Source organism: Pollicipes pollicipes, unplaced genomic scaffold (assembly GCF_011947565.3).
Source record: "Pollicipes pollicipes isolate AB1234 unplaced genomic scaffold, Ppol_2.1 Scaffold_7262;HRSCAF=8765_pilon_pilon_pilon, whole genome shotgun sequence".
NCBI lineage: Eukaryota > Metazoa > Arthropoda > Thecostraca > Pollicipedomorpha > Pollicipedidae > Pollicipes > Pollicipes pollicipes.
In genome coordinates, this window is record NW_023597055.1 from 6689246 (window position 1) to 6704041 (window position 14796).

Here is a 14796-nt window from a genome sequence, read left to right on the forward strand (position 1 = left end):
ATCAGCAGTACCAGTGTTGATTGTGGGAAAGCTGTCATGTTGACACCAAAGACCCTGCAAGTACTGCAAGTTTTGGACAGGTGTTATGACAAGGCTCCAAAAGCAGGTGTCAGGCTTTGCCCACATGTTCTGCTAACACACCATCACCATGACCTACTTCTACCAACAGGGAACTCTACCAACACTTCTACCAACAGTCTGCTTCTACCTCATGTGCAGGGTTCTGGAGAAGTTTTAATATATCTGGTAGCCTGCTATCCAAATGAGCAAAAGCCCCTTCATGTTCAAAAATCTATCTTCATGCATCAAAGATTGCCTGATGTTGGAAAATGGACCTGAACATTTGTTGGTAAATATGTGCATTTGTGTATGTATAATTAACAAATAGCAATGTTAATTCCTAACATGCTAATATACTTTAAAATCTCCTCCTTCATACTTAGATATATTGCATCATATTAAGTTGTGTGTATACTTAGTGTGCCTATATCATGCATTCTTGTCATCACATCTGTCAATAAATTCCAGTCAGGATAAGCTGGGGTTTATAGGATACTATGAGCATTGCATATTTGTATTACAGGCAGTGTGATGAGAGTTCAACCACAACCAAACAGCAACTGAAAAACAAAGCACTATGGTATTATCTCAGAATTCATACAGAGCCAGTGCCACCAATTCATTCAAGAAATCCATCCACTGCACTGTGCATGATTGACATACAATTGGTGGGCTAAACCACCTGATTATGTGTGCCAAACTCAGTGCAAGCCAAATGACATGTAATTTTCTTACTTTGTTTGCTAGAAAAATGTCTCAGAACATTTTCATAGTCATATTTGTAATATCAAAAGTCTGAGACAGTGACTCTCTATCCTCTAAAATTAACACTGTCAGCCAGGCTCTGGGCACATTTAACATTATTATGCATCAAACTTGTTCCAGACACACTGGTGGAGGATGTTTCTGCATGCCCCGGACCAGTGCAAGTTAACATGATGCTTTTTGTCAGCCTGACTGCAAATGCAATATACATGGTGAATGGTTCTCCAGCCTGTGGATTCAGGGGTCCGTAATATTTTCAAAAATGATAATAGTTGATGCTGACAATGATGATATTGCTATTATCATACATGATGCTGCTGACAACATAGCTAGCATGTGTCATGCTATAACATGTTAAGATTGATGCTATTATAATAGCAAATGATCACAATTAAAATGATTATGAAACTTGCTTATCGTTCACCAAGTCCGTCGCAGTACCGGTTCGGTAACACAACAGGGTGGAAAGCTATAACCACCGTCATTGCATTCCAATCCTGCCCTGCAGACTATCTGCTGCTTGGCAAGCCCCAAGCACCCGACCACATGCCTGCAAATTTACAACTCCAAATAAGCACTAACATCAGCTAATAAGGTTTTCAGTTCCCACAAACATAGGAGGCCTCAGCGCCCGGGCCATTCAGAACAAAAACCTAAACAAATGATGATGTAAGACATATCCGACGCGTCTGTTTCATAAACGTCGTTGGCCTAAAAATGAAAATGAGAAAATTAGACGCGAGTAGGAATATTTTGAGAAAAGAAAATCAGATTAAAAAAATAGTGTGTGCATAGAAAAATGCGTACATTTTCTTCAGATTTTCAGATACACTTACGTGTTGGCAATTTTGCCTGATGTTCGTTTTAACTATTGCGACTCCTTCATTACCTCGTTGTTGAAATAAACCTTTCTCTTTCATATGCCCGCAAGAGGCTGCCAGTTTACGCGCGTTCTCCGGATAATTACTACTGGTTTTTGCATTCGCAGTGGGTTGGGATATTGTCAGGATCGTCGTATAGGTTGTCAGCAGGCACTAGTTGGTTTTTTGTGTTCACGCGCTGACATTTTGAATCGGAGGCATGGCTTGTGCCCTGTCATCTTACCATGACGTGGAATCACCTTCCAAAAGGATGGGACAGGGACAGGTGCAGGTGAGTGCCACGCACAGGTACGGAAACTGTCGCCTTGCTAGCTTTTCTTGAGACGTGTCACTTTCTTGGACGTGTACTTATGTGTCATTTTTTATATGCTCTAAGATTTTGGACAGTTTGGCACTAAGTTTAGGGCAGTGCATAGAAAAAACTCGACTCAAAATGCCTCTGAGCCTCCTAATCATTGACAACTTCCCTCACTTCCTGATGGCACACCTAGCTGACATAGCCCCTTGGTACATTGCAGTTTATCAGTTCTGTGGACCAGCTGTGCAGCCTCCTATTCAGCAGATTTCCAAAGGAATTGTAGCGATGGAGGTACTGCACTTTGTTGCCTTTGACCGGGCGACATGCAGAAATGACTTATGATTTGAGAACCACTCACGAATCGCGCACCAGTCACCATTCTACCTGTAGCCACAAGAAGAGTGGCTTGCGCGCGTTTGGATCCATGCTGCCATATTGTTTGCTCGTTTACCAAATGCTTGTCACACGGAGGCTTTTTTGCAGTCTTATGGCAGTAAATCCGAGTACGGGAGCACATAATCGACGCTAACAAAGCCTGACAAAATTACGTAATAGCACCTGGCATTGGAATCGGAGTCCAATAAATTCGTGGTGGACGGCGCGGAATCAGCCACGACCAACCCCGCACGCCGTTAGTCGGGCTCGGCATCGACTCCGCAAGAACGTGATCGGCATCCTTTTCGTATGGCCCGTGCCCTAAACCTCACCTTTATCTGGACCAGGAATGGTCTGCGGGAAAAACGCATGCGCAAGGATTCGGATCTAGGATGTGGGGGGCGTAGACCCACTCGGTTGACCGTGCGGGCAAGATTACAGATTTTTCAGGTTCTAAATAGCGTGTAGGTGTCTCATCTTTGCATCCGAACCAGGGCGCTAAGTTTTAGGTATTTTGTTTGTGCATTCTAACGAGAATTCCACAGATTTCAACGATCAGGTGATCTTACAGAGTAATGCAGTCAGCACGTTCATCGTAACCCAAGGTCGGTCGTAGTTGACGCCTGGCTCTAAAAATGTAGTTTCAAGTTTGCCAGAACCATGACAATTGAATAGCACTCCGAAAGAGATAACTTACTGTCCATTGCACAGCCTGACTTAGCTTTCAGAAGCTTGCCAAGGCCTGTGTGACACTGGGACTTTGGTTTTGCCATCTGGGTATGAATTTAAAGTGTATTTAAGATATCTTTAAAAAATGGATGAGCGTTCCATCCTCGCACAAAAGTAGGCGTAATGATCGCCTGTGCACCACTGCTGGCCTGGCGCCCATGCTGGAGGGACTCGCCGCCTGCTGCCGGTCTTCTGCTCCGCCCCATGGCCCCAGACGCTGCCGCTGTCGGTATCGGATGTTTTGCTTATCTGGTCGGCTATGATAGTCGTCCGATACAGTGAAGCATGGCGTATCCAGGAGGGACGAGGGACATGGCAGCCATCTCGACCCCCGCTCCTGGAGCCCCGTGTGCACCTCATAGGACGACTCATTTCCATTCCTACTGCACAGCCATTCGGTCACATTTCACAGCAATGCCCCTCCCCGTCTCCGAACATCGGCCGTCCCACCAGGCGGAGAATGTTTATGACTTCCTTACAGTTAGGCATGCCAAGATACATAATCGGAGATCGACATAGCAACGGTCAGCATATGATAATCTTTGTTAACTAAACAACGGGCGCTAGGTTTTCCGCGCGTTGCTATCCCGTGCTGGCGGCACCGATTCTGCACCGCCTCTTTCCATTGCCATTAATTGTGTTATTATTTCATTGCAAATAATGATTTCAACAATAATTATTTCATTGCAAATAATTGTGTGCTCTTAACACAGCATTTCGTCGTACAGCTTGCTCTCTTTTGTACGCTTCCAAAAATCACCGTTCTCTCATGATAGCCGCGCTGTTTGGCCGTTAGGATACCCAAATATGTGGTAAGACACGGCATATATGGAACGATATCCAGGAATAAAACTCATTGCCGAAATCTGTCGTATAACGCGACGTATGCTGAAGAATATTTAGGAAGAGAACTCACTGTCCAAATCTGTGGTCAAGCACGGCATATGCCGAAAAATGTGTAGCGGTAAAATTAGTAACGCATATTCAGGATATGGAAGCATTAATCCAAGGACAATTATGACGCACGGGAAGCGCAGCACGGGCGGGCCGACGCCGCTTGGAGACGACCAGATACGACCTTGGGCGGACGCCGCTGCGACGGGGGGCGCGGCGCGTCTGGCGGTGGTCGTGGTGCGCGCGACCCGCGGTAACTCAGTATGTAATCACGGTGATTGGTGCGCTCTAGTGCGAGTGGTTTTTTGGAACCAGTGAAGAGGACAGGTCAACATGGCTCAACCTCAGGGAGGATGTAAATATGACGAGGACCTTATTGAAAACCCATTTTTCAAAGACCTGTGTGCCAGATTTCCAGATGCATATAGCAAAGCTGTATCAGATGGCTGGGTTATATGCATACCCAGATCCGGCAGCTACAAGTCTGATGATCTAACTGATGATGACATGTTGTCGCACATCCTAGTGCCCGATCCAGACGATCGGTGCACATTTCATACCATCACCAACAAGTGTGTGAAGAAGAAGAACAATGCCTACATCTTGCAGGAAGACGGCTTGATGGATAAAAGTGTCCACATTTTATTCACAGAGACCTGCTACTCGGATGACATGTCAAAGCACATAATCTGTTGCCTTGAATGTCCTCTGTGTATGTCAGGCAGTCCATATGTGCAAGTGCGTGCCGACCTGCAAACTCTGAGTGGCATGCATGACTGCTTGAGCTTCCTGTGGACAGCTGGAAAAGGCCACCATGCAGTCAATGCTGTGAACAGGTGCTGTGGTGGGTTTGTCAGGAACCATGAGAATCTGGGTGCTATGAGTCTTCAGGAACTGTGGGAGAAGGTCAGTCATCTCTATTCAAAAGCTCTCAAGCTGTTTTGTGAAAAAGGAAATGTTGAAGAGCAATTCAAGGAAGACTACCATTTTGCTGAGTCAGTAAAGTTGGCCTTGGAGACATATGTGCTGTATCTGCTCTATCAAAGCCTGATGGAGGGACTCCTAGCTGCCACTGCTGCAGATGACTCAGATCTTAACAAGAAGATCCAGAACCTTCAGGATTTACAGCCCTGTGACCTGGGCATCCGAGCCCAGTTTGAGGGCAGAATACCATCAGCTTGTCAGCAGTTGGTGAAGCTGACACGCCAGCACCACCCCCTTGGAAAGTACCCTCACTTTGAAGCGGGTGACAAAGGAGATTGATGGCCAGGACTTCAACTCCTCCCTCTCCTCAGATGACCTCCTGCCCATCTTTGTGCTGCTTATCCTGCACACACCCATCGCCAGCTGGACCGCTCAGCTGATCATGCTTAAGATGTTCCACTTCTCTCCGCCTCGTCCTGCAACCACGACGAGTATGGCTTCCTCGTTGCCACGCTCGAGGCAGCCATCGAGCACGTCAAGTCGGGCGCGCTCGCCGGCTCCAGCCTGCCTGAGGCCGACCTGCCGCCTCCGGAGGAGGCCGCCACCGTCGCCGCGGCGCCCACCGCCGTCTCCGTGCAGGAGATGTTCACGCGCGTGGCGCGCGACGACGCGGTGGCGCTGGAAGCGCTGCTGGACGCGCGTCCGCCGGCCGCCGCCGCCGCCGCGCTCTGCCACCCGCTCTGCGACTTGCGACGGCTGCCAGCGCGCGCGTCGCAGTCCTGCTTTGGTCGCGCCGACTATGGCGTCGACGGACGGCGCCGGCCGCACGGCGCTGCACGTGGCGGCGGCGGCCGGCGCGCTGCGCTGCCTGGAGGCGCTGGCGGCGCGCGGCGCGGCGGCCGACGCGCGCGACGAGGGCGGGTGCCACGCCGCTGCACGCGGCGGCGGCGCGCGGCCACCAGCGCGCCGTGCTGCTGCTGCTGCACCTGGGCGCATCGGCCGGCCGGCGCGACCGGCGCGGGGCGACGCCGCTCCACCTGGCGGCGAACAACGGACACCGCGGCTGCGTGCAGGCGCTGCTCTATCACGCAGAGCAGACGGGCGCGCCGGCCGGCATCAACGCGCTGAACGGCGACGGCGACGCGCCGCTCCACCTGGCCGCCCGCTGGGGGTACGACGGCATCGCGCTCCTGCTGGCGTCGCACGGCGCCGCGCGCGACGTGCTCAAACCGACGCGGCCTGACGCCGCTGGACGTGGCGCACGACCACGTGCTCGGCCGCCGCCTGGTGGAGGCGTGTGAGCTGTACCGCCGCTCGGCGCCCAAACGCCTCGTGCGGCTGCGGGGCGCGCCGCCGCCAGCGCCGGCGGCGCCGGCCGCCGGCGCTGGCCGCGCCGTGCGGCGCCTGTTCGCCGCCATTGCGGCCGGCGACGAGCGCCTGGCGTGCTTCCACCTGGCGCTGAGCGCGGCCGACGGTGCGGCGCCGCTCTGCCACCCGCTGTGCGCGTGCGCGCGCTGCGCGCCGCTGGCGGCGCAGCGCAGTCCGGCGCCGCTGCCGGTGACGGTGCGCGACGCGGCCGGCCGCACGCCGCTGCACGCAGCGGCGGCGGCGCGGCTCGCCGACCTCACGCGCCTGCTGCTGGACAGCGGCGCCGACGCCAACGCTGCCGCCGCCGACGGCGCCACGCCGCTGCACTGCGCCTGTGCGGCCGAGTTCGCCGCCGGCGTGGCCGAGCTGCTGGCGCGCGGCGCCGACGTGTGCTGCGCGGACGAGCGCGGCCGCACGGCGCTGCACGTGGCGTGCGGCCGGCGCAGCGCCGAACTTTGCCGCAGGCTGCTGCGTGCCGGCGCCGACAGAACAGCCCGCTGCGCGGAGGGCAAGACGCCGCTGGAGCACGCCGGCAAGGGCCGCCAGGCGCTCGGCAGGGTGTTTGTGGAGGTGGCCGGCCAGGCGGGCGGCCGACGAGGCCTGACGGCGGTGACACGAGGTCACGGGGCGGGTCCCAGGAGACGGCGAGAGATGAAGCACAGATCGCGTTGACGGCAATTACTTTGTTGGCATTGTGCTTAACGGCGATACTGCGTCATTCTGGCGGACGAGGGGACGTAGCCGACTTTCCAGGATCACCCTCCCTTGTGCGGAGCCATGTTGCCGTGGCATGGCGGCGAACTGAGAGGTCGAATAATTGTATTTTGGCCTGGCTGCGTGCTGCCTGTGCCAAATGGACCCTAACGCTGGGAGTGATTTCTCGTGTGTGCCAGCGCGTTTTCGAGATTAGTGTGCCACATCGCGCCAGTAATCGTTGCTTTGTTGGTGCCGTGGTTTTGAAACAAATGGGTACAATGCATGTGATCGATGGTCTAGAGCACGTACTAAGAGTGCAAGATAGCATTGCCTGTTACGCTGCTTCTCGCAGTAAACTCAACGATGGCTGTATGGCTTTGTATCACTCGGCTGTGGCAGTCAAGAGGCTAAACTAACTCATGAATGGCGGGGTGAGATAGCGACCTGGAATCACATACTCCTGGTAGATATTTTGGACAGATGCTCATGTCCTGTGTACACTGTGGTCCTGGATGTTAAGTAGTTGAACTGTGAAACAAGTAATGTTTGTCCGGTTTTAGTGCCTCATGTTAAGATTTGTGTGAATTACAGCATCGAAATGCTGTCCGAGCGTTGCTGGCGCCGTGTGTAGTTGGAGGTGGGTCAGCTACGCACTGACGAATATGTTAGCACCCGTTGCTGACAATACAAATCATGTATAGCGTGTTACAAGGCCGTTTGCCGATGTGTGGTACCCCTCAGAACCGTCGCTTGGTTTGCTGAAGCTGAACGAACCTTGCTTCACTATGCTGTAATACCTGTAACACTTCCTTTCATGTTGCAATGCTTTGCATGATACACTGATACTCTTGTCACCGCTGTGGATATTGTAGCCGTTCGTGCTGGTGCCATGTACAATGTGTCTGCGGCCAGATAAACTAACGTGTGCGAATCACTCAACGACGCTGCGGTGTTGTGCTCCCGGGACTCGCCTTGACCTGCCGTGACCGCGAACCGGTGATTGCTGGGCATTTGCCGTTGCTTTTTACCGAATTGGCAGTGGCTTCAACTCCGTTGGGATGTGCCGTGCTCGCCATTCCGTCTCGAAGCCCTGTTCCTGCGTTACTCGTCAGGCTGCGGTCCTTTAGGTGCCCGCAACGGATGCGGTCGCGGTGTAACACCGCGTGAATCGGGTGGAGCACACGTGTGGCTCGTGTCAGCTAATCGCCAGTTGATGGCTTGCGCGTAACTGGACCAATTTTCTCACCGGTCGCTCAGTTTCATGTGTTTAAATGTTCACGTCTCATGTTATCGCACGTTGTCACGCGTGAAGTGGATTTACCGCGAGCGGTCAGTCCGAACACTACAGCGATCAGCGTCCGGCCGAGGGGCCGGTCGTCAGCCTCTTACGTAACGTGGCCCGACGCTGAGCATCCGGGAAATGTTTTCTTATCGTGAATATACAGATCGTTTGAAGACGGGTGTGTACTCTGCCGACGTCGCCAGCTCAGACGTCTCCGCCGGCGCACGTGGACTTCACCTGTTACTGGAGTTCTACGCTGTTGGCGATAAAAGAAAAAACTAAAATTTTAAGATATTTTCGCTGGCCGCGTTGTGTTGTGGTCGGGAGCTGATTTCAGGACGGTCCTGCGCCGAGCCGGCCAATCACACGCAATGCGGCATGTCCTACCTCAGTCCCGGGCCACTCCGCCCTGGGTATCAGCTTTCTCAGCGCGGGCCATAAATCCACCACGTGCTTAGTAGTGATGTAAACAAATGCAACTGGCGGCAAGTTTGTTGATGGCAATTGTGGAGTCGTGCAGTTAAACTGGTAAATAGTCGGCGTGCAGCGAGGCCATCACTTTGGTTGTGTGGATTAGACCTATCTGGCCAATTGCGACCACTGCGGGGCTATGGGATCGAGGAGAGTGGATCACGGAGGGGCAAGCCAACACGCACATGGGGTCTTCCGCCGGGGCAGCCTGCACTGCGACCGCTCCGCGGGTGTCGTGCCGAGCACTCGGACGGGGCCCCACCAAGGGGCGCCTTGGGCCCACTCCTGGCTCGGACGTGTAGTCTGCCCCGGGTAATCGTGGCGCAAGACAAAGCAGTAATGATACTTTGTCTTCAATGGGGCGGGTCACAGCCGCGAGGCTGTTAAAACATGTGAGCTTTAAGTCTAGAAGCTATTGAGTATCGCGGTCATTGGTGTCGAACATTTGGAGCCGCTCGCGGCGCGGTCCATGGCGCAGCGTTCCTTAGGACTTCGGTCCCTCTTCGGCGCTCATGTCATTAGACGTCTTTTTTGTGCATCGGGGTCGGTATGGAGATATCTTATAAGTGTGCAGTGAATATGATGCATGTGAATGTTGTTATGGCTTGGATATACATGGACTTGGACAGTTTGGCTCGTCGTGTTCAATGCCCCCCCCCCCCCCCCCCTCCGCACCGCCCCTAAACTGACCCGTGCGATCCTTGAACGAAACCCCACCTGTGCGATCCTTGAACGCGATCTACTTGTATCCCAACCATCCCGCATGTGACAGCGAACTGACCTCTAGCAACATCCAGACGAGTCCTGATCGGCTCACGTGGCGCACGTCACTGACTCATGTGAGCACTAACAGCCCCTGTGCAACTGCGACCAGATTCCGATGTGACCTTGAATCGAGCCGTGTGTTCGTGATCAGCCCCTACTCGACATTGGTGTGCCCCTCATAATCGATCTCTCCGTGACCGCTGTTCGATCTCTGTGGGGTTCCCCGGGCCGACATCTGAACGACGATTCTTGCTCTCTTTACGCGCCTAATGCCAGCAGCATATGCTGCGTAATCTCACCCATGCGTACCCCTGGCCTGACCCATTGTGACTCCGTACTCCACCTCTGTGCTGGCGCCATCCCCAAAGACATCAGAGACCCCTGGCTCAACCCCTGCACCGCGAGGGCCGGTACCATTGCTCCTGGCATACCCCCCACCGGCGCCTGGCGGGCTCCATCTCCCCGCACCGGTGGCCGGGCGGAGCTGAGCACGGGTCGCGCCGGCAGGTGATCTTCGGCCCCATGTTCAGCGGCAAGACCACTGAGCTCATCCGTCGCCTGAAGCGATACCAGGTCTCACAAGCATACCGCTGCCTCATCATCAAGTACGAGCCAAGGACACGAGGTCAGTGGCCGGTGCTGGCTGGCCCTACTCAGCGCTGCTGGCCGACGGTGACGGTGCTGGTGGTGGTGGTGGTGATGGTGGTGGCCGGCCGCGGTCCGTAGCCTGCGGGTGACGCTGATTGGTAACGTGCTGGTGGCTGGTGGTGGTGGCCGGTCGCGGTGCCGTAGCCTGCGGTGACGCTGACTGGTGGCGGTGCTGGTGGGTGGTGGTGGTGATGGTGGTGGCCGGCCGCGGTCCGTAGCCTGCGGTGACGCTGACTGGTAACGGTGCTGGTGGTGGTGGTGGTGGTGGTGGTGGTGGTGATGGCCGGCCGCGGTCCGTAGCCTGCGGTGACGCTGATTGATGGCGGTGCTGGTGGTGGTGGTGATGATGGCCGGTCGCGGTCCGCACCACAGTCATCACATGACAGACGTCACAGACAGACGTCACAGACAGACGTCACAGACAGACGTCACAGACAGACTCCACTGGGTCTGTCTGAGCGATCAGTTCTTCCTCCATAAGAGTCCAAACTCCGCACCTATATTCACGTTCGACCTTGGTCTTAGTTTCCTTGTGATTTTACGTTGTACGCTTAACTGAGAAGCTGCTCATCTCGCAAGTCATTGACTTGAACGTGAGCCCCTGTATGATGCAAAGCAATGGCAGGAACCTGTCAGTCAGTGCATGGGAGCTCTCGCCCAGCGCCCCTTCGCCATCATCTTCCCCCAAATCATCTGTCGTCGTCGCCGTCATGTCCAGGTACGACGAAGGCGGCATCTCGACGCACGACCTGCAGACGCTGGCGGCCGTGTCGGCCACGTCGCTGGAGCCTCTGAAACGGATCGCCAACACCGAGTACTCGGTCATCGGCATCGACGAGGGACAGTTCGTGAGTCGCCGACACGCTTGTGGATCGCCCCCGGCAGTGAGGAGGTTCCCCGGCGAAGAAGACGTTTCATGCTGCGTCCGTGGCGGCGGGTGGAAATAGCGAATTTGAGCCGACCACCACCTTCGTCTGCTGCTGTCGCATGCGTTGGAGCCCGCGTGAAGGCGCAGGAGTTGGAAGTTGTCAGCGTTTAGTTGTGGACGTGAGAACGAGGCCTGCCACTAAGCAGGACTTGCACCATGCCTTAAGAATTCAGCGACAAATTCAGTTTCATTACGTCCAACTGTCTAGGAAAGGGGGTTGTTCTCTTGTATGGCTCTAGCCAAGTCTAACCCGTCGTTGTGTATGTTGTGCTTGTTGACGTGATTGTCTTTTGAATGCCGGAGACCTTGGGAGCCTTCACAGCTCGTTTCCATGAGGTCTAATGAGGCCCGAATGACGCTCCAAGACAGCCGACGTCTGTGACGTCACTGGTAGGACCGTTGTGACCTGACCTGCTCTGACCTGACCTATGGGCCCGCTCGCTCAGTTTCCCGACTGCGTGCCGTTCGCCGAGGAGCTGGCCAACCTGGGCAAGATCGTCATTGTGGCGGCTCTGGACGCGACCTTCCAGAGGCAGGCAAGTACAATCTACTTGAGATTGACCACGTGAATCCAGGAAACGCAGAATACGCAGATTTTTGTAGATCTCTATATAAAGATGAGCTGAACGGGACTCCCTGGAGTTCACCAATGCCCTCGCCCCGCTATCATCCGTGCACGGGGTTCAGGCTTCTCCCAGCCTGAGCCCTGTACACTCTCCTTATGTAAATAGGAGCCCCCAAGGGAGCGGGTGAACTTGCGTGTGTGGGTGCGTGCGTGCGTGCGTGCGTGCGTGTGTGTATGTGTGTGTGTGTGTGTGTGTGTGTGTGTGTGTGTGCGCGCGTTGTGTGTCAGGTGTGATAAATATCTCGTTCGGTATGGCTGGCTTGCTGTTACCAATACCCTGGAGGTTTGTTGTGCCATTTGCCACCCCTGCCCCCCCCCCCCCCGCCCGCATCCTGTGTTTAGTTTGTTCCGAGCTGCATCTTTTTATCTATTCACCGCGCAATGTGACACACTATTGCCATCACTTCTACCGTGAGTTCCTTCCTACCCAAGCGACGACTGGCCCAGAGTGGTGAAGCTTCACCTCCCGCCTGCCCGGCGTTCCTTACCCCGCCGCTCTGACGGCATCTTCTACCGCTTCGGCAGGCCTTCGGAGACATCCTGCGGTTGGTCCCGCTGGCGGAGAGCGTGGTCAAGTTGAACGCCGTCTGCATGCAGTGCTTCCGCACCGCCAGCTACACCAAGCGACGCGGACTCGAAACGGAGGTGAGTGCGATGGGGGGCAGTTTTTGCAGAGTGCACCGCCATTGATAAAACCCGCGGTGTTTTGAAAGTGAGAGCGACTCTAGCTTCGGGCCGACGGGGCCGCCAGTGAGAGCGACTCTGCTTCGGGATGACCGGGGCCGCCAGTGAGAGCGACTCTGGCTTCGGGATGACCGGGGCCGCCAGTGAGAGCGACTCTGGCTTCGGGATGACCGGGGCCGCCAGTGAGAGCGACTCTGCTTCGGGATGACCGGGGCCGCCAGTGAGAGCGACTCTGGCTTCGGGATGACCGGGGCCGCAAGTGAGAGCGACTCTGCTTCGGGATGACCGGGGCCGCCAGTGAGAGTGACTCTGGCTTCGGGATGACCGGGGCCGCCAGTGAGAGCGACTCTGGCTTCGGGGCGACGGGGCCGCCAGCGAGAGCGACTCTGGCTTCGGGATGACCGTGGCCGCCAGTTAATCCGGACGTCACGGATGTTCCTTCTGCTTCCGCGATTGCCTATCGGTTGCTCTTACGTGTGTGACGTTCGTTTCCACGGCAACAGCGAGTTGGTAAACGGTAGCACGTCTCAAGGCGGGGCTCATGAGTGTAGCGTGCAAGTTTTCGAATAGCCGTTACATTTGCTCACCATGCCAAAGGTATCCGAAAACAGCCAAGAAAAGTATAATTGTCAAATAATTCGTGTCTGGCGTCCGTGAGCACAATTCCCAGATATAACGGCCATCGACTGACTCGCAGTCAATGTGCAAGGCACGGTGACGCAATCAAATGACAATTGACAAATAGTTGAGAAGCCTATTAACTGAACAGAGAGATGGTATTGTCTATTGGTAAAATACTGGTGTGTATTGGTCAATGGTTGAGTATTATTTTGCACCTAAAAGTAAACTTTCAGTCATAAGTGAGCTCATTACATCTCATCTCACGTCTGCTTCAACATCTTCAAATGTGGATCATTTCCTTTAATGCTTGTGCCCAGGGCCCTCGAGCTGATGACCGTTCTGCTACAAACTCCGACTCACGAGTGTCTGGCTCCAGGTGGAGGTGATTGGCGGCACCGAGAAGTATCTGGCCGTCTGCCGCAAGTGCTACTTCGACTCGCCGCCGCAGAACGGCGCTGGCGTCGCCGTGGCCGCGTCGCCGGTCAAGAAAGCGCTGTTCAACGGCAGCTCCTGATGAAGGACTGTACCCGCTTCACGCCGCGAAGCCGGTCTTCCAATCTCCTCAGGGGATCAGCCTGGACGTCCTGGACACGTGTGTGGTGCTTTGCCGGCGGAGGGGGGGGGGGAGGGGGGAACTCGGTCCTCCAGTCATGCCTTCCGGTAAAGGGTCCAATTCGCATACAGTGTGCTCATCCGTCCCTTTTGTCCTGAATCTTGCTTTATCCTGCGTCCTCGCGACACCCCGCTTATCCGGGACAGGCTGCATGCGTCAGCCACGAGTGGGCCGAGAGCCCCGTGGGAAGGGGGACCCCGACCGGGTACCCGCGCATGCGTGGGTTAAAGCTCGGTGGTTGGCCCCCGAGGCGCACGCACGTCTGTCCCATCGTTAACCAATTTCCTTTATCCCATAGCCATGAAATGATCATGTCTGGTCGAAAGGGCTCTTATCCAAAAACCTAAACCAGTGTGCTCATAAAATACCTGTGTTTTCGAGAGTGGTTGTCCTTCAAAGCTGCCGAGTGTGTTGCTGGCTTTGTATGGAAATCATGTGGGGTCTGGTTGCCGGTAAAACCAGGCGAGAAATGGCTTTGAATGTCATTCTGCAACGTTTACTAACGTTTGGTTCGAATACATGTCATCGTACCATTAAAATTATTATTCCGTCATACGTCGTATTCGCATGAATTAATAGGACATTCGCACTATAGCTTGCCGTGCTCGTCACAAGCTGGACTTGTCAACTGATGTCGAGGCCGGCCGTTTCACCTGATGCAGGGTTTACCGTGTGGGACGTGTGCTGCACCCACGGGTTGCCGTAAAACGCTTGTTTGACTGGCACAGTGACAGGGATGGCACGCCATGGCCCACCGAGCGAGTGGCGAGCCCCGCGGTGTTCACCCGGTGAGGGTGTGTCGTGTGGTGATCATGTCACGCGCAGCGGAGCGCTGTCGAGTGGTTACCGCCACCGCGTCCTGGCGATCCGCACGGCGCCACGAACGAGCTCTGGCGCCTCTCCGTCACTGCCCGTGTCTCTGAATACATACAGACGCTGAGGGGCGTATCGTTTGCGATCACTTCAGCTGAGGCGACCGCGAAAACGAGGTGACACAGGACGGACTGCACGAGATCAGTCTAGCCGTCGCCAAGTGTGAGCGCAGAGCCGTTTTGCGTGTGGAGACCGAGTCGCGCCCGCCGCCAGACGGCCGAGCGACTTGAACGCGGAGTTCCCAGCTGCATGTGTCGTGTGCCATTGGGGCTTTACGACGCACTCAGCTGCTGAGG

General features: G+C 55.1%; 1 protein-coding gene across 1 annotated transcript; it reads left to right on the plus strand.

Annotated features, from left to right (window-relative positions):
* Window positions 1–1788: 1788 nt before the first annotated feature.
* On the plus strand, window positions 1789–13532 carry LOC119113866 (thymidine kinase, cytosolic-like). Its single transcript, XM_037238100.1, is given in 7 exon segments — window positions 1789–1977; window positions 10016–10117; window positions 10120–10133; window positions 10875–11004; window positions 11531–11620; window positions 12235–12354; window positions 13391–13532. Coding segments are annotated over 7 exon segments (666 nt in total). The 5' UTR covers window positions 1789–1905; the 3' UTR covers window positions 13529–13532.
* Window positions 13533–14796: the final 1264 nt, after the last annotated feature.